General features: G+C 48.0%; 1 protein-coding gene across 2 annotated transcripts in view; it reads left to right on the top strand.

The window, feature by feature from the left end:
* The window catches only part of LOC116946645 (V-type proton ATPase subunit H-like), a 115,061-nt gene extending 95,990 nt beyond the window's left edge, over nucleotides 1-19,071 (top strand). For both annotated transcript variants that reach the window (XM_032961764.2, XM_032961763.2), the window contains exons 14-15: nucleotides 6,941-7,054; nucleotides 18,124-19,071. In XM_032961764.2, the coding sequence (XP_032817655.1) occupies nucleotides 6,941-7,054; nucleotides 18,124-18,181 (172 nt within the window). In that variant the 3' untranslated portion in view covers nucleotides 18,182-19,071. The remainder of the gene's footprint in view (nucleotides 1-6,940; nucleotides 7,055-18,123) is intronic.
* Nucleotides 19,072-19,263: the final 192 nt, after the last annotated feature.

Genomic DNA, 19,263 nt, shown 5'->3' with positions numbered 1-19,263 from the left:
GGATTGAGCCTGTGGATTGGTTCGATCTGTGCGGTGCTATTATCCCTTAGTATGAGTAGTGAGTCTTCTTAGTATGAGTAGTGAGTCTTCTTAGTATGAGTAGTGAGTCTTCTTCGTATGAGTGAGTAGTGAGTCTTCTTAGTATGAGTGAGTAGTGAGTCTTCTTAGTATGAGTAGTGAGTCTTCTTAGTATGAGTAGTGAGTCTTCTTAGTATGAGTAGTGAGTCTTCTTAGTATGAGTGAGTAGTGAGTCTTCTTAATATGAGTAGTGAGTCTTCTTCGTATGAGTAGTGAGTCTCCTTAGTATGAGTGAGTAGTGAGTCTTCTTAGTATGAGTAGTGAGTCTTCTTAGTATGAGTGAGTAGTGAGTCTTCTTAGTATGAGTCGTGAGTCTTCTTAGTATGAGTAGTGAGTCTTCTTAATATGAGTAATGAGTCTTCTTCGTATGAGTAGTGAGTCTTCTTAGTATGAGTAGTGAGTCTTCTTCGTATGAGTAGTGAGTCTTCTTAGTATGAGTAGTGAGTCTTCTTCGGGCACTCGTTTACTCTCCCATACCACTCATTCGGCTTGCCTGGGTAAATAATCGAAACTGATATTGTTATTCACATGGTAGAGTGGTGGCGCAGTGGTTAGCGCACTGCGCTATCAACTTGCTGACCTGACTTTTATATAACTGAGCCGGTCCTGGGCCACCCCCCTTCATCAACTTGTACAGACCCAGCTTGGGGTGACGTATGGTCAGACGAAATTCCATGACCAAATTGCATTGAGAGGCCTTCACGCAGCAGCAAATTGCCAAGGGGCTGCAAACTGTGATTATGAATGTTTTCCTTTCATTGTTTGACGGTAACATTCGTTTTGGGCTTTGTGGGACAACACAATTAGTATTGATATCTAATCCAGATTTACACCTTCTCTACACCATCATTGGACATTATCACTGCGCAGAGTTTACTGCAGGCTACAAATAATTGCCCATACCAGCACGAATTATTAATCGAGAGCATTAAAACAAGGCAAGCAAGGCTATGCTACAACACTAATACAAAATACAATTATTGTCTTACAAAAGATAAACAAACACGTTGATGTTCATTACAAAGGGCTCGTTAAAGACCTTTAAATCTGCCGCTTCTGCGTTACGAGATTCAGAATGCCACTTTCATCGTTTCATTGATCACTGCTGGACGAGGCGTCACTTCGGGTCGATCAATGCATTTAGCCCTGCGGGCTGTGTTGGGGGGGAGGGGGGCAGGTGGGGAGGCAGGAGGTGCTACACCTGTCCCACGTGAGCGAGCGAGCGAGCGCCAAAGCCGCACCATTTCCGAATGCAGCACGCATCCCAGTGCAGCGCTGCAGTGCTCACAGCCAATGGGGGTCACATTCTTAGCTCTTTCGGTAAAGTCACGTTGAAGGGAAACAGTAAAATAATAAAATATATAAAACAATAAAAATTCTCACGACGTTTCGACCATAACACAAACGGTCGTCATCAGGTGTGTCGGTCTGCATTAATTAATTTATTTTAAACGGTGTATTTATTTATTTATAAAAACCGTCAGCGCCACGCGCAGCGATTTGGCAGTTTATTTAGAAGGACTAGTCCATCTATTCCCTTTAACATGACTTTATCGAAAGAGCTAAGAATATGAATTACTGCAGTCACGAAAGCTTTAAATCAAAATTTAATGGGGGTCACAGTTTGATGTAAATCCTTCACTGTTTACACATCAGTACAATTCACCAGATGTATCCATTTCATGATTCTATTGGCTGCATTTTTAACTGGACTGTGCTCAGTCTGGAAGTATTCTTCCCAGAACTGACTTACGCTGCAGGGAATGTATTATTTTAATGCTGACTTGGTGTTTGGGTTTATGTGACTGCGGCCACATGATCCACACAGCGGACCTCCCGACGCTTGCGTCTGTCGTGGAGCTTATTTGACCATACTTCACCATGGCGATCAGTGTAGTGGGGGTGTGATCACCACCAATGTGAACTATTTACTACATTTTTTTTAATTCAACCAGGTAATGCCCACCGAGCTGTATGAATCTTTTTCAGAAGCGACCTGGCTTTCACAAATGATAGCTCAACAAATTAGCTCACCATCACGTGGAAATTTAAAGCAGCCAAATACTCTAACCGAATGTTTATTCTAAATGTGGAGGGGGGGAAAAAACGGGGGACCTGGAGAAAAATCCACACGACCACGGGGAAAACATGCAAACTCCAAATATGCAGGCGTCAGAGTCGGGATCGAACCCACGATCTCATGTAAACCAGGCAAGGTAGTTAACATCTCGCCACCGTAGCCGTGTTTGGGAAACCAACTCAGATCGCCAGGTTCATCGTGCAGTGCGCTAACCACAGGGCCAGCCATTGCTGCTATGAAACGCGATAACTACGTGGTGGCTGTGATCTATTGCGCTACACCTGCCACTTGGTCGAATGAGTGAAGGCAGGTGGCAGCTTGCGGTCATGTGTCAGTGTGCTTAAGGGCTGTGTCTTCTGGGTGGCTATTTGTTAAATTGAGTTGAACGTCTATGGGCCTCACATCTCTGAGCAGAGCATTAAACGATCAATGGACATAAACTTGCCTGGGCACCTACATAGACACGTACGGCATGGTACATGTGATTGTGCGGAACGATTGTGACTTTATGTGAAGATTATTGCTTTTCCAGCCAGTAGTTCAAACAACCAATGTTCATCACTGTCAACTTTTTTAATGTTTTAAACCGTCGAGCAGATATATCATCTTATGGGATTCGGTGGCCAAAATGTTGTGAGCACTTCTGAAAATTGTAAAAATAAAAAGCCAAAGTTATTTATTGCTCAAGTGAGAAATTGATTTACAGCACTGAGCCAGCAGTGGAAACTCCGCATTCCTATGGAAGGGCCCCGTACATCCAAAGGACAACCACTGTTGACTTTATCGCTAGTTCAATAATAATAATATCTTACAGCCATTTACTAATCCACTGCTGGATGAGATGCAATAGTCTGTGTACTGGTCTGCATCTGCCACCACTCAGCCCCACACTTCTCCTAATGAATGCATTGGAAGAATAGAAGTTGTATTTGTACTCTTTCCTTTCTCTGCTTTTTGATAAACCACTCTAAGCCATCTTCAATTGTGTACATTAGTATTCACTGACGTTTCTGCTTCTTTATTTAATACCAGAATAACCATTATAAAGAAAGAGAAAATGCCATGTACGTGTTTTTGTTTTACTTTCGTGCTTATTTAAAGCATTTAACTTAATGAGTCGTGAAAAATGATTTATTTTCAAGGGAGATGTCTCGGCTGGATATATTCAGCAGTTTCAAGCAATGGAGTTGAGAATACAATTACTTTTCAGCACAATGGAAAAAGTGGGAACGATGGCATGGACAATGTACATGACATTTTCAAAGCTCATTTTAGACACACTGAGTAATAATAATAATACGACCCATCATTTCTAAGCACTTTGCTGAATCAAAAACAGCCCACTCTTGTAACTGTCGATTTATTGGAAAATGTGGTGGGGGGGTGGGGGGGTGGGGGGGTGGGGGGTGGGGGGTGGGGTGGGGGGTAGATTTCAGAAACGAGCTTTCCCATCGCCGAGTCATCGAGGACGCACACGAGTGTCTTGCGGAGAGACATTCCGGAGAGTCTGGGGGGTGCTGAACGTACGAAGCGGTAGCCCGCGACTGTCGAGTGTGCAGGCGGTGCAACTGCACCAGGGGGCCCGGTGTATCGGACGGACGCAGTCCTCGGGCTATGCGAGGGGTGGGAGCGTTGGTCAAGAAATGATAAAGGGAGTGGCAGGCAGGGCATGGAACGCAACCTCCGGGTGGGCGGCCGGGGGAGATGGAACTACAAAATCAGCTCGTAGCACAGGAGCTCGTTGGATCGTTACATCGCGGGATCGTGATAAGTGGCGGCAGCGGCGGCTCGGGTGAGGCCTTCATCCAGCAGTGGATTGACGATGGCTGATGATGATGATGAGTCTCAACCACACGCACACACTAGCAGCTGATCTAGATGGAGATGAATCCAACCCAATTGGGTGGACTATCTGGGTCTTGATCTGTATTGAAATAAATGTGACACTTGACCCTGTTTTGTTAATAAAACCTTGACTATACAGTAGATCCACTAGAATTGAAATTGCTTGTCTGAAATAAATTACCCGCTGGGATGTGCGAAATTACTTGCACGGGCTGTCACGAGAAAAATCAGTTTACTCTCACCGTTACGGCCAGTGATCAAGTTTAAAATTGTATTAATGTGAGACACACGAGCAAAATTCATAATGACCCATAATTTACTGTGTAACAAAAACATTTTTGTTCCTGGGTAGTAAGTGTTATTTTCTAATTGCTTCTGCCTCAAAAGTACAGAAAATGGCTATTATTCCCCACGAACTTTTCTTTTCTGACCAGGACACAAAAGCAAAGTTAATAATCTACTCCATTAAAAGCACTGTGTAACAAATATTTGTATTTATTGTTCCTGGGTAGTAAGTGTTATTTCCTAATTGCAATTAATTACCCAGGAAAGCCTCAATGTGTCTCAAGACTTTTGTTTTTGGATGGTTCATTATTTGAACTTTGGCCCAATACCGAGATCAACGAATGTTTGATTGCATGTGGGAAGAATTCAGAGTACCCAGAGAGAGAGAGAGAGAACCCAGCACGCTGTCTCTGCAAGGTGGCAACACTCAGCCCCGCCACCTAAGGGCCACTCCTACGACACCTGGCAAGCCCTTTGTGGTGGCCACCCATCCAAGCGCTAACCAGGCTCAACTCCGCTTATCTTCCGAGATGCAGCGTAGACGATTCGAAAAAAAGTTGGAAAACCACGTATCGCCACGGTAGTGAGATATTCACGACCTCGTGGGTTCGATCCGGACCCTGACGCCTGCTGCGGTATATTTGGAATTTGCAACGTTCTCCCCGTGGATTTTTCTCCGGGTGCTCCAATTTTCCCTTCACGTTGAGAATGAATATCACGCGTTTAGAGTATTTGGCTGCTATAGATTTCCACATGATAAGCCACTTCGTTGAGCTATAATTTTGTGGCCAGGTCGCTTCTGAAAACGAGCTGTATAGCTCAGTGGGCCTTACCTGGTGAAATAAAAAAAATGTATTGTAGTTGATTTTATGCAGTGTCTCTTTAACTCGCGGTATTATCCCTGGCAATATAAAATTCTGGACTTTCAGTTCGTGGAGAATGCATTTGTGATCGGGGAAGCGGGTAACGTTGATGTCGAGTCGTGTAATTGGAGTGGAGTGGGGGTAGGGGGGGTGCGCGGGCGGGGGGGGGTCACTTCGGTCTATGAGGCAAGTGAAGTCACATTTTTTTTGGTAAAACGCGTTGTGCCATTCTGGCACAAATATCCCTCTCAAAGCGCCATCGCCGCATTATACCGTTGTTGTCAATATATATTAAAAAGTTAGTGAGCAGGAGCGGCAAGGCACCGCTCATTCCCATGTAGTCCACTCGTTCTCTCGTTCTCTTTAAAGTCCACTTGTACACGTCTGTGCATCAGAGATACCGGACATGTCAGCGTCTCTGCTGAACTCGAAATAAATGAGCTGACGAAGAACGTCATCTCCGACCTCGGGAAAAGTGAAACATCTCAGCGCCGGCGCGACATCCAACACGAATGTGTGCCCACTCTTATCCGCCGTGGGTGCATCTCATGAGCGTGCCGGCCCTGCCGAGACTCTGGGCCTCTCTCGAGCTGTAGAGGCTTGCCCACCTATTGCATCATCATCATCATAATCGTCGTCGTCGTCTGTCCCGCCTGTCAGCTCATGAACGACGATAGGTCCCAACACACTTCTGCTGTGGTTCTCTCTCACTCCTGTGATGCTCCCACGGTGTCGTTACGGTTACCATACTGGCCCTGCACTCCAGAGATCGCCTGTTCGATTCAATTTCCTGGTGCGGCAGTTGAAACAACAGAGCGCGCTTCTTCAATTTTAGCCCCCCCCCCCCATCCGCCCCTCCACCAGCGCCTCTGTCCACCCAGCTGCATCAATGGGTAGAGCATGGTAGTATAGTCTATCGGCAGGTAGCGTGTGGTGGGGTAAAGTGTGAGTACGTCCCACCTCTTTTAAGACGTCTGGCCAGTATCTCGAGGGGCTCTCTTAGTGCGGAGGCCTTTTCCTCCAGCCGTGGTGCGAGCAGGCAAATCCAGGCCTGCGCCTTCAACAGCTTTGTTTCAATCTCAATCCTTCTCTTTAGAGATATTTTACCACTGGCACCAGGGTTGTATTTATTGACCGTTCTCCAAAAAACGCACCGGCATTCACACCTGGAATTTAATCTGTCTAACGAACACATTTAACGATTGCTGCTGCTGCCGCTGCATCCATCATCGCAGCGATTCAAACGACCCCAATTTCATCATCAAATCCCCCCATTAAACAAATGAGGTTTTAGGTCCGTGACGGAGCTCAGCGAGCTGCCACATGGACCTGATTTCTCTGGGATCGCACTGCAAAACTTTGGACTTCCGCGAGAGAAACGATGTTGTACCCATCTTAAATTTCACGCTTGTGTCAGAACTACAATCATGATCTTTGTTTATCCTGGAGAAATCTGATGAGCTATGAAGGTATTTTTCACAGATGTCCAGTATACACGCGTGTGTGTGTGTGTACGTGCATGTGTGTGAATGTGGGGGAGCGGAAGTGTAGCGGTTGGCGCGCTGCACTATGAACCTGTCGACCTGAGTTTGATTCCTGCTCACGGTCAACACCAGTGACGATTATCTGAACCGGTCCTGGGCCTCCCCTAGGCGGCTGGGTGTGGTGCTGGCCACCCACCCCCTCGTGTGCCATGCCGTCCTAAATAGGTGCTGGCTAAGGGCACTTGTTTCTGACGGCCTGTTAAAGCCTACGAGGGGGGTCTTTGTCTTGCGCGTGTGGCGAGCAGGATAATTGAGCAGCTGGGCTGCAAGCAGCTCGTGATGGGCCTCATGCATCACGTGGACACGGACGTACGCTACAACGCCCTACTGGCCGTGCAGAAGTTCATGGTGCATAACTGGTACGTGTCTTCGTCGCAGTCGCTGCAACCCACATTCCCCCCTCCCCCCTAACCCCTCCATTCTCCTCGGCCAAGGCTATCACGAAGGAGGACGCCTTGGTTCTCTGAGACAGTCTGCGGCAGTTTCACAGGAGGGGATGATGATGATGATGATTGCTGTGGCACAGTCCCAATTGAGCGATTTGCGGTGTGATTTTTCAAATAGGGCAGATGTGGACCCTGAGGCCGGCATTCGATGGCCCCCACTTGCGAATGACGTCAGGGGATCTTTTAACGTCCGGGCGTGAGCGAGGCAGATGGCGCATAGTGTCATCTTACCGTTTGTACAGCTCCAGTAATAACCGGGGAAGGCCTCCTGCATTGTGAACTTCTGGAATAAGCCGCTCGTGCACTGCCGTGTGACGTTAGAGTTGTCCCCTGGCCGCCGGCTGATGGGTGGTCGGGGTCAAGGTCGTCGCGCGTCCTTGAAAATGACCTCTGGCAACGTCGCCCGCATCTGTCAGACGTCACCTGCCGCTGATGTTGACCATGGCTGGGGAAGTGAACTCGGGCGACTGCCCCTACTGTTTCCCTTCAATAATAACAACAACAGCATCAACAGCAACGCAATTTATAATGCGCACATTAATTCACAGACGATAGACGACCATGATTGTGAGGCGTGGAATCCAAGCTCAGCGTCGCGTGGATAGTGGTGACAGAGGTGGGGCCTTTACGTGCCTCTGGAGATTAAACGCCGCTTGCCGCTGCCGCTGCTGCTGCTAAACTTGCGCAGTAGCAGCAGCGGCAGCAGCAGCAGAGGGGCGACGGCTGCGTTGCAGATGGCGCGGGGGGGGGGGGGGGGGGTCGGTGCGGTCACGGACAAACGGAGCCGGGCAGTGACGGCCTTCACTCCTCGGTGTAGAGAGGAGGCTGCGAGTCGCGCTCCTGCGGAGAGCTTCACCGCGAGCGGTAGTGCAGCGTGGCACGTGCAGACAGATGCGGCGGACGGCCCCGGTTGGCTACGTGCGGTGCGAGAGAAGTTCAAGAGGCGGGCGGGCGGGCGGGCGATCTTGTAGCTGACGCTGCTTGCGATGGGAAGCCAGTGGAGGGAGTGGAGGGAACCTGACCGAGGATGGCAGGCGCCGGGGACAACGCCGGCGAGATGGTTTTTCAAGCGTTTGGAGTGTCCTGAGGTAGTTCGACGAAGATGGAACACAGGGACGGAGTTATGACATTGCAGGCAAGACCCGGTTATGCTGCAAGGCAAGGGATTTGACGATTTCGGTGGCCATGAGTGGGCATAAACACATGAGGACCCTGACGTTGCAATTGTCAAATCGGACGATGCGGTTGGTGCGGCCGTCGAAGGATAACGTATAATTAGATAGTGGAGTCAGCGATTCATCCCCTAGATGGTGAGCGTGGACGCGGTGAGACGCAGTCTGGCGTCGACCAGGATTGCTTCGATTCGGAAGCTTTCAAGGAGGGTTTTGTGGACCCAGAACCACTGCTGTGAGGCGACCGGTGGACTCTGAGAGACTCAAATCCAGAGGCATGGGTTGAATCAACAGACATGAACCGTAGGATGTCATTTGCGGAAGAATGGCATTTGACATGGGAGATGTCAATCGAGCCGGCCAACGTTAAGTCCGTGAAGAGCAGGGGGCCTGGGAAAGACACCCTGAAGGATTCCACACTGGAGCTTGGTTCCCCCACTCTGACTGAGAAACCCTTGCCAGAAGAGGTCGGACCTAATCCATTGTTGGGCTGGGCCACTGATGATCAAAGTGAGATTCCAGGGGGGCCCAGTTCACGGCGTGGAAGGCTGCAGAGAAACTGAGGCGATCATTCAAGCCGAGGCCACAGTGGAGTGAACATCGACGCGGATCCTCGGTGGGGTCCCAGCGGCAGTGGGGAGGTCTGACGGAAGGCGCGGACTGAAGGGAGTGGGAGTTTGGAGTGGAGTTAGCGTGTGCTTTGAGCTGAGTGAAGAGAAAGGCTGTTCTCGGAGCTTGGAGAGGGTGGAGAGGTCGGTGATAGAACGATAGGTCGCTGGATTGTCGGTATAAATGGTGAATTAAAATGAGAAAAATGCATATGGAGACAGTGGGAATACACGGACATTGATATACTAATTACTATTTCAAATAACCTATCCTGGAAATGTTATATTATTCTTATCTGCCATTCACATTCTGTATTAAAAGAACATGAGGTCAAAAGGAGGTGTCCATGCAAATGCAATTTTAAACACGTGTTTTGCTCCCATTACTGCCAGGTTGAAATGAAACCAATTTTAACATGTTAATTTACGTAGCCAGGTAACTTTTGTGCTTAATATTCACATAGGATGATGCAGCTTTTGCCGTATTAAATGCAAGATGAAATTGCCTGTTATAATATATGTAAAGCCGTCTGTGATTTGCACTAAAGCGAAAGTATCGAATTTAATCGCTGTCTCTCTCTTTCCGTTATATCTTGAGCCAATGCCCAATCATGAACATACCGGCTATCAGCGCACTGGACTTGCAATGCAGAGGTTGCCGCTTCGATTCTATCTCCCGGCGCAGCAGTTAAAACGACGACGGTGCGAGCTTCTCAAATGCCCCTGGCCTTTGTCTGCCCAGCAGCAGTCAAAAAAATAACACTGATTGGCAGGCCCCATGTGGTGGGGTAAAGTGTGGGCGCTCCCCACCTCTTCGGAGATGTCTGGCACGCGTGCAAGAGTGGTCCAAATACATTTCTGAGGGCTCTCATCTCGAGGTGATGGAGGCATTTAACCAGACTGAATTGTGTGAGAGGCTCACAGATCCTTAATAGATCTGGCTGCGTTGGACGGGTCATATAGCCCGTATTCCCAGATACCGCATGCCCAAGAAGCTTCTATTTGGCCAGATAGATGGGACTTAACGGGCACGGCACGGGCTAGAGGACAGATGGACTGATGGGGTACAGAAGGATGTGGAGTTGATTGGAATTGGCAATGACTGGTACCAGCGGTGTCAAGATCGGCCTCTGTGGAGGAGGTGCGTGAAGGACGCTGCTGGGGAGTTGGAGGCAGTCGCCCTCCAGCAACAATGGAAGGCAGAGCGACGCTCACAACAATGAGCAGAGCTTCAGGCGGATAAACGCAGAAAGTTGTCACAGTGCGGAGCACAGTTGGTGTATCAGATAGTCATCTCAGTCAGTCAACCCATGGCACCTGTGTTTGTTCTGTGACCTTCCAGTGGGCCTTTGACACCTCACGTGGCCTCAAAGTGCACCTAGCATGGCACAAGTGCCGTGGTGACGTCACCGCCACATGTTGGCGAACGGCAGTTATCGTGGTGGGGGCCAGCGGTGTCGTGAGCGGCAAGCAATCGCAGGGCTACACCTTTACCGAATGGCATGAAGGTCATTTTTCCGGGAGATAACTGCGGATGTGGTGTATGGTAAATGAGGTCCCTTGGTGCATTTTACGCAACGCGAATAGCAAACTCGAAAGAAGCGAGATTTTTCGCGGCGTCGGCCATTAATTATGGGACACTTTGCGTAGCCTATTTCACTGCAGGTAGCGCACTCCTGAGGCGTCACGAGTGCACTTAGAGCCGGCACAGGGACGAGCACAGGCCACCGAGCCAACGGGGCATGGAGAGAGAGAGAGAGACGCGAGCAATGAAGACGTTGTCAGGCGGCACGACGACGAGGGTATTTACGACGTTGAAAGGCAACGCACGAGGGGATAAGCGGTGACTTTTAACATTTGTTTTCGCATCAAAATACTCGGAGATGTAATAAAGACAACCCTCGACACCTTCTGCAATTGTGTTCTGGCCAGAAGGCTCAGCGGTATGGCGAGCGGCTTGCAGATGGAAGACTATGAGTAAATAGGTCCCGGTTGGGACGTTGACTCAGAAACCCATCATCTCTCTAGGGGCTCAATAAAACGAGCACCTGATGGGGATATCAAAGAGTGCTAGCCCTATGGATGGACTCATCTACGCCATGGGAATGTGGAGTGTCTACCACTGGCTCTGCAGGGGCTGAGAACGGCAGATGAGCACCATATGCGTTGATACTCATTTGAGCAGCAGCGGCAGGAAATCGCTCTGACTTCGATAAAAAGGTAGAAAATTGTTAAGTGGCTGAAATGGGGCACTGAAATTGTCCGGCAGGGGCTAAGGCTCTGTAAAGATCGAGTTGCGACACTGCAAGGTGTGATTTGGGCTCGCTGTTGACTTTCTTGTCATCCATATATAAAAGTTAGTGGTTTCGTGCGCACGTGCGTGCGTGTGTCACACGGTACTCGCCCCGAAAATGTAACGCCGTTTCTTTCGGGCCTATTGCTTGGCCAAAACAACATTTACAATCAGGTGTCTGGCAGAAAGTGCCCGTTTTGTACACAGTGGTTTTTTTTGGAGTCCAGCGATTGGTCAATATACGATTTGAGTCGACATGTCTCCGTTTTATCATGGACCGTATCTGTACCGTGTTGTGGGAAAAGGCATTTGAGTATGCGGAATGTTGATACACACGTGCTTTCGTTGCACAACATTAACGGTTGACACCTCATCAATGTCTCTATTATTTCTCTACGATTTATCTCCCATGCGATTTTTCTTTGACGACAGACACTTATTATTTTCTCAAAATAACCTCACCATTTACTGTATGCAGCTCAGATATAGTACATGGTGAGGGTATGTAACAACATTACATATAACACTATACAGCACACTGTACTGTACACTTTCTACTGCCCATGGACAATCATTCGTGGCATTATCAACAGTTCCGTCAATATCAAATGCCACCGTATTGATTGAAGACCCAATTTGTTCAGAAGAGGATGGAGTGTGTACCAAACATATTGTGTACCAATAGGCCATTAGGCAGTGATTATACATTCGTTGAAGTTTTCGAATGATCGCATTTCATAATATAATTTCTGCGTACTGCTAAACACAGATCACAACATACATCGCATCCGTATTCACGCATGGACCACCTCATCCCTTGGAGCTGGGTAACGCCCCCGCCCCCCCCCCCCAGCTAGTTTATATAAATAAGACACGGACGATTTAGCTGAAATAGAAGCTTAACGTTCATTTTTGTCATTGAGAGAAATATAACACCAAGAGCAACGAGTTAAAAAGGTTTGTTCAATGTCCTTTATTGGTTTTCAAAACCAGATGTTCAGCCCTTGGTAATCGTGGCCTTTGATCCAATTGTAACCCAGGCTCCCACATGAAACAGAATACTGGAGATTGAGGTGCCGTGCGATTTCTCTCAGTAACCACCTTTACGCAAACGACCGCTCGAAAACAATATCTCTTCACATGTCAACGATGGCCAATGGTCAAAAATAATCATGGAGCGGCAGCCAAGGAACGGAATGCATCCGAGAGGAACGCCCACCGAAGGTGATGGAGCAACGGGATCGGTTGGTGTCGGCTGGATTAGTATATCGCGGGATCGTGAGGGGTGGCATCGGCTTGGGGGTGGGGGGGGGGAGGCATTAATCCAACAGTGGATTGAGAATGGCCGATGATGATGACCAACAAATAAACAGAATCACAGAATACATCTGTCCATGGCCTTCCAGTTCAGAGAGTGAAACATTAATCCGTTGGCACATCACACGCTTAATGGGCGCATGGAAGCTTTGACAGAAACCATTCAGGAAGGAACTATCAACAACTTATTTATTTTCTTTGGTTCTTTCGGTAAAGTCACGTAGAATGAGAATAAAATAATACATTGATAAAATGAAATAACACAATAATATTTTCATGACGTTTCGGCCACAACACAAGCGGCCTTCATCAGGTGAAGGGACCCTCGTCAGGTGAAGGGACTCTCGTCCTTTCACTTGATGAAGGCCGCTTGTGTTGTGGCCGAAACGTCGTGAGAATATTATTGTGTTATTTCATTTTATCAATGTATTATTTTATTCTCATTCTACGTGACTTTACCGAAAGAACCAAAGAAGATGAATCATTGCAGTCACGAAAGCTTTAAATCGAAATTTAACTTATTTATTATGAGGCTGGGATTTTCTATCGAATGCAATACGCATTTATACAAGCGTCTAAATCCGGCAGTGTCTGTGCACGCTGGACCGAGACATTTTGCACGTGTAGTTTGGAGAGATTGAAGAGGCACTCAGGCGTAGGCATGAGGATAGGAGCAAGGTCTTGGAGCCTGGAATTGAACAGGGCCAGGGAGCCGACAGCACAGAGGGCAGAGGGCAAGGGAGCTGCAGACTCAAAACATAGCCGTAAAACGCGCGTCAGCTTTCCTCAGACTTATGTGATTTCCAGCTGCACTCTCAAGTGTTTATATTTCAATGTTGAAGGAGCGAGATGTTTTAATTATTATAATTCATGGCTGTGACGGTGGAAGCGCTGTCAATGATGATGATGATGGCGAATGTGGTAATTGGGCTTTCGTGTGATTGATCACGATAACGTCGGTGGCATTTCATCTTTACTGCACACACATCTCATTTTCATAGCCCTGGAAATCGAGGTCATCAGTTACATGATTACTACAACTATACAAATGAGTCGCGCTTAAATTGTAATTTTAATGTGATTTTTGAATGAGACAGTGTGGTAAAATTTTGTTTTACCATTCCAGCTTTGTGCATTTTCCCAACGACTTACCGGCTCACATCAGTGGGAGGTTGCTCATTTTCCTCCGCTGCCTCATTGTCTAAAATTGCCTTTAAACAGCCATCTCGGCTGTCGACTTCCTGGCTCTTGTTCAAGTCCAGGCTCAACACCTTCCCCTTCTCTGCCAATGACCAACGGCCTCCCTTCCTAAAACAAATGTCCTCTGTTCCTCTACAGCCATCCTGACACGTGTTTCCCATGTCAGGATGGGGGTTCGCACAGCGACTCGTATAAGAGGCCCATAGACTCACATTGAGACCTGTGATGGGCTGCCTCTGTCTTGAACATAACTATTCCCGCTGTTTCTATAGAGCCCCTTGAAATGCGGCCACATTTAGATGCTGTATTAATCCAAATTGTTTCGGATTATATTACGTGTTTCATTTACCTTTTAAGAGTTATTGTTCTCAGATTCAATATTTCCACACATCTCACCTTCAAATTTGTCTGGTTCCCTGAATTTTTTTTTTCATGACGGTGTCACTGTGTACATGTAACATGTAATCTAAAGCCTAGTTCACATTAGCGGGTAACAAGATCGCTATTATTCATCGTTGACATGTAGCTGTAAATGAGGCACGCGTGGTTATGCAGTGGCATTGGGGCAGGGGTTGTGGTGTTCTTCCCTTTGACGTCGGTTACTTGTGGTAGAGAAAAGCCAAAGCGATTTCCTGCTCAATGGACATTGAAGCATTGGTGCTCACCTCCTGTTTACAGCCCTGCAGAGCCAGTGGTAGAAATTCCACAATTCTACAGTGGGGTCAAGTCTGTCCACTGTTGACTTCCTCACTAAAATGATACCAGTTTTATCGACCCCGGAGGGATGATGGGCTCAGCGAAACCCCCAACCAGGATTTTAACACGCAACGTTTTGACTGCGAGCTACTCGCCCTGCTGGCGACCCACCTGGCCGGTTTGGTGGGGCAAACGGGGTGGTTGAATATCCAGAAAGGGCAAAAAAGGCATTCAAAGAAAAAGCGCCCGTTTAAACGGTGATTATTAAAATTCACACTCATCATTATTCTGTGCAAAACTCAAGTGAAGTTCAAATCGCGCTCGCCTCATCACTGAGTCAGCTCCTGCTGTGACCGAAGTGGGGCACCCACAATGATCCAAATGCCTGTTCTCAGCAACAAAAAGGCCCCTTTTATCCTTCTGCAGTCACCCTATGGGATTATTTAGCTTGTGAACTACGGGCCGGTGTGACATTTGAGCCAAATATAAATTCTACTTTATATATACAGTTTGATGCTAGTTTTATTTCCCTGGATGGTGGCTATCGTCCATGACTCCGTGCCTAAGCTGTTGCACGTAGGACGACGCCAGGTGAGAAAACGGAGCGCCCTCGCTACATTCTGATAAGCGAAATGTCATCGAGGCACGTGTGCCTGGCATTGTGGTGGATGGGGTTATAATGGCTTTGGCTTCGAGGACTTTGGGAAAAGTACAAAGCGTCTCTGAAAACCCCCAAAAAGGTCATGGCAGCACGGGGCGCGTAACAGTCGGACGTGCCACTTGAAGCTACCGGGATATTTTAGAAGCTTGAGCAAAGACATGAAAGTAATAAAAAAATAATAAATATATATCTAGTAAACTTTTATTACTTGACTGCTTTTCCAAATCCTTCCAGAACACACGGCACAAATAGTAACTTCCCATGTGCGGTTAGGATTAAACTCCCTGAAAGGGCTGCCAGAGGTAGCTCTGTGATATCCGCTTCTGCGGGCCATTCTCTTACACGAAGGGCTATGTTGCCCTGCAAGAGACCCGAATGGATGGTTCGTCTCGTGACGTGCCGCCGATTGCAGCATCGGAATAAAGTTGGGAGAACATTTTTACGAAAGTTTAAGAAGGATCTGGGTGCTATTGGATCATTACTATTCCCCCTTCGCCTCACTCTTCTGCATTGATTTTTATTTATATCAGTCGAGGTCATTTTACTCTTTGATAATTAAGGAGATTAAAAAAAAATGTTGAGAACTGTTTGAGTTCAGTTCTATCAAAATGTCAGCAGCTTATTTATTTTTACATTCCGTATTGACCAATGCAGTAGCGGCTGGTGGGCCACAGAAGCCACAGTTAATTTGTGAATCTTAATTGATTGACGATATGCGAGTGCGTGCACAGCAAGGCACAGCAAGGCGCTTCTCCCCAGGTCTTCCTGGGCAGCTGTTCTCTGGATCTGCCTCAGTTGCAAGTTAGCAAATGATTAGGCCCCAACAAGCCCGCAAGTCCACAGTGATCTGCTGCCCCTGAAATCATGTCGCACAGCATATCACGAAATAAGAAATCAGCGTTCACAGTGCGCCGATACATATGTACGTACGCGCACACACACACACACGCACACAAACGCACGCACGTGTGTCTCTGTCATATGGACGGGGCTATACGACACCGGAGCAACCGCTGCACAATCTCCATAGCAATGACGTAATCTACATGCAAATTGTTCTCAGTGGAGCAGAAATGATCCAAAGCAATCTTATTCACAAGCGAGAGACCACTGTGAAAACAACGGCAATCGGCTGAAACATCATCTGGTTTTATAGATAGATACGTTTTCTACTGAGATCCACTGTCTTTGATGCACGTGCCGAGGTGTTAATTGACGCCTGTTCCCCGCTTGCCAGCACAATATCACGCATCACACACCGTGTTCATTCGCGGGCGATCGAGAGAAAAATACAAAACTCAGCGATTAGTAAACACGTCCGTAAACTCGGGCCTCGGAGCCGACGTGACCTGGACGGTGCCGGACACTATGGAAGCCGGTCGAGAAGCGTCTTTCATTGGAGGCTGCGGACTCGTGCACGCCGGCAACTCGCATGGAGGAGAGGCTATCGCCGGGTGGTCAATCGTCGTCACACTCAACGCTCGCACGCTCACGCTTTGCGTGCGCGTGCGGGGTGATGGAGCGGTTAGCGCTGCGCTGCGCTTCGAACCCGGCGCCCCGAGTTAGATTTTCGCTCACGGCCAACACCGGTGACGATTATTTGAACCTGTTCTGGGCATCCCCTAGGTAGAATCAGCGTCAAATGAGTGCGTAGTGCGTTCTGTAAACATTGTCACAAAGGCGGTCGGGCGTGGTGCTGGCTACCCACTCCCTCGTGTACCGTTCCAGCCTTCATAGGTACTTGCTAACAGCACTTCCCCCAATAGTCTGTTAAGGCTATACGGGGGATCTTTGTATTTTCTGTACGAGTGTTGGGCAGAGCGATAGTGTGGCGGTTAGCGCTATGCTGCGCTACGAACCCGGCGTCCCTAGTTAGATTTTCGCTAACGGCCAAAACTTGTGACGATTATTTGAACCGGTCTTGGGCCTCCCCTAGGTCAACTGAGCCTTAAATGAGTACCTGGTGTGGTGTGTAAACATCGCCACTAGGGAGACAAAGGCGGTCGGCCGTGGTGCTGGCCACCCACCCCCTCGTGTACCGTGCCGGCTTTCATAGGTGCACGCTAACAGCACTTGCCCCAATAGCTTGGATAAGCTTAATGGGGGATCTTTGTCTTTGTTAGGTACCGTGTCCAGATTAGTGTCAGACAAACAATCAATGGGCTCGCGAGCATAATCTGTATGGGATAATTACTCACGATCAATGCTGCAGTGCGCTCTTACTTTTATCTAAATGTCGTCTTTGATCCTGTCCTAAATTAACGTGTAATCTATTTGTTCTAGTTTTCTGTTGATCACTTAACAATGTTGTAATTCTCTAATTATGCGGCATAGAAGCCCACGCTGATTCGAATCTTTGCTAAATTCAAGTACATTTAGTTTTGTTGGGCTATGATCAACAGTTTTGTCTTCTTTTCCAATTGTCGCAGTGTCACTGCGACGAAAATATTTCCGTAAAGTTTTAAACATGTTTTAAATAAACGCTAAATGATTTTGAGTTGTGCCCCTAAGAGCCTGCGATGAAGTCTGGGCTCTGAAGTGTGGCGCCTTCGTCGTCTTCAGCACAGCCACCAATTACTGCACGCATAAAGAAAGATTAAAAAAAAAACTAATTAACTTGCTTTTTGCACTTAGTGTGGCTACATTTCAGCTCTGAAAATTAATAATATTGGGTTGACTGTCAGGTGACGAACATTTATCACTGTAGGAGGACGGGTGGTTAAGTGCCACCGCCGAGTGTGGATAACGGGTCACACGAAGTGATCTCGGAACCAGTTCTGTGATATCTCCTTCCTCGGACCGTTCTAGAGAAGTGGCACAGCCTCGACGTACGTGGAGACGGAACATCTGACCAATAATGGCAGACTTGGCTGAAAAGACAGTGACGCTACGCCCTGCAAGAATTCCGCACGGATTTGTCTCACGACACACGACACTGATCGCACCAGAGGGACAGGACTGCGCAAAGCAGCGTGGATTAAAAGTTCGGGTGAATTGCGCCGTTGACTCACGCCTTTGGCTCTTTGCACTTGCAGGGAGTACCTGGGAAAGCAACTCCAGAGCCAGCAGGGCTCCATTCCCACACGGAGCTAGAACAGCGTCGCCACCTCCACCACCGCCACCACCGCCACCACCGTCGCCACCACCACCACCGCCACCACCCTCACCACCACCACCGCCGCCGCGACCGTCACCACCGTCGCCGCCACCGTCACCGCCACCACTGCAGCTCCACACGAGACTGGGACTGTCCTTCAAAACTGCTGCCCTGGTGACGGCGGTTCGTGTACCTCCTCTGACTCGTGGAGTGTTACATCTAGATTGGAGATCGTTGCCTCTGTAAATGTATCTGTCGGTTTCCCTGTCAGTTTGTTTTCCTTCAACCTCTTTAATGGTCATCATCTTAGAAGCCAAGAGTCGCATTGTCGAATGGGCTCCCCGTGCACCGTACTTCCATTCTGTGCCTCTTCTCTTAGTCACATCCACTATCCTTATATAGAGATCAATAGACGTACAGATCCGTTAGACTCACGTATACACTTACATGACCCATATATATATTTACACAGAGAGCCATAGACTTGTACAGAGATCCATAACTTACACGAGGTCCCACAGTCACACATTTACATGGACAACTTAGAGACCTATGCAATTACTTCTTCAAAGCTAGGAACTCCATTATTGCATCATGGGCTTGGATGCTCGGATTTTCTTTCTTCAGCTGCTGCTTTTCTGTGCCCCATCTCGAGTCACGTGCTGTCGTCATATCTCATCCCACCTTGTCCTCCCATATTATCCTCGGTCTCCCACTATTCCCTCTGCTCCGCAACAGCATCTCATATCCCTTCGAGTCGACGGGTCTCCGTGACGAGTTACTTGTCGTGCGGATGTCTTCACGTTCACTTTCCTTAATCGGTGCAGGATATAACCTCCGCCAGCGGATGCTCGGTCGGAAATAAAGACGTGTGATTATTGTCAAAGGTTTGCGATGATCAGTTTTTAATCCTTTGCGGGAAGATGACGAAAACAACAACAACAACAACAGAGCGTGAGCAATGAGGCTGTGCAAAGCAGCGGGCAACACGTCGGGACAATAAACAGGGAAGCAAGAAAACCAAAATGATTGACAGCTTGCAAACGCGTACGGAGCAGGGGTAAGAATAGGGACACAC

Source organism: Petromyzon marinus, chromosome 27, assembly GCF_048934315.1.
Source record: "Petromyzon marinus isolate PM22_M1 ecotype Great Lakes invasive population chromosome 27, UKy_Petmar_22M1.pri1.0, whole genome shotgun sequence".
In the NCBI taxonomy this organism is placed as follows: domain Eukaryota; kingdom Metazoa; phylum Chordata; class Hyperoartia; order Petromyzontiformes; family Petromyzontidae; genus Petromyzon; species Petromyzon marinus.
Note: the sequence above shows the minus strand (reverse complement) of the source record. Positions and strands in the feature narration are given on the sequence as shown.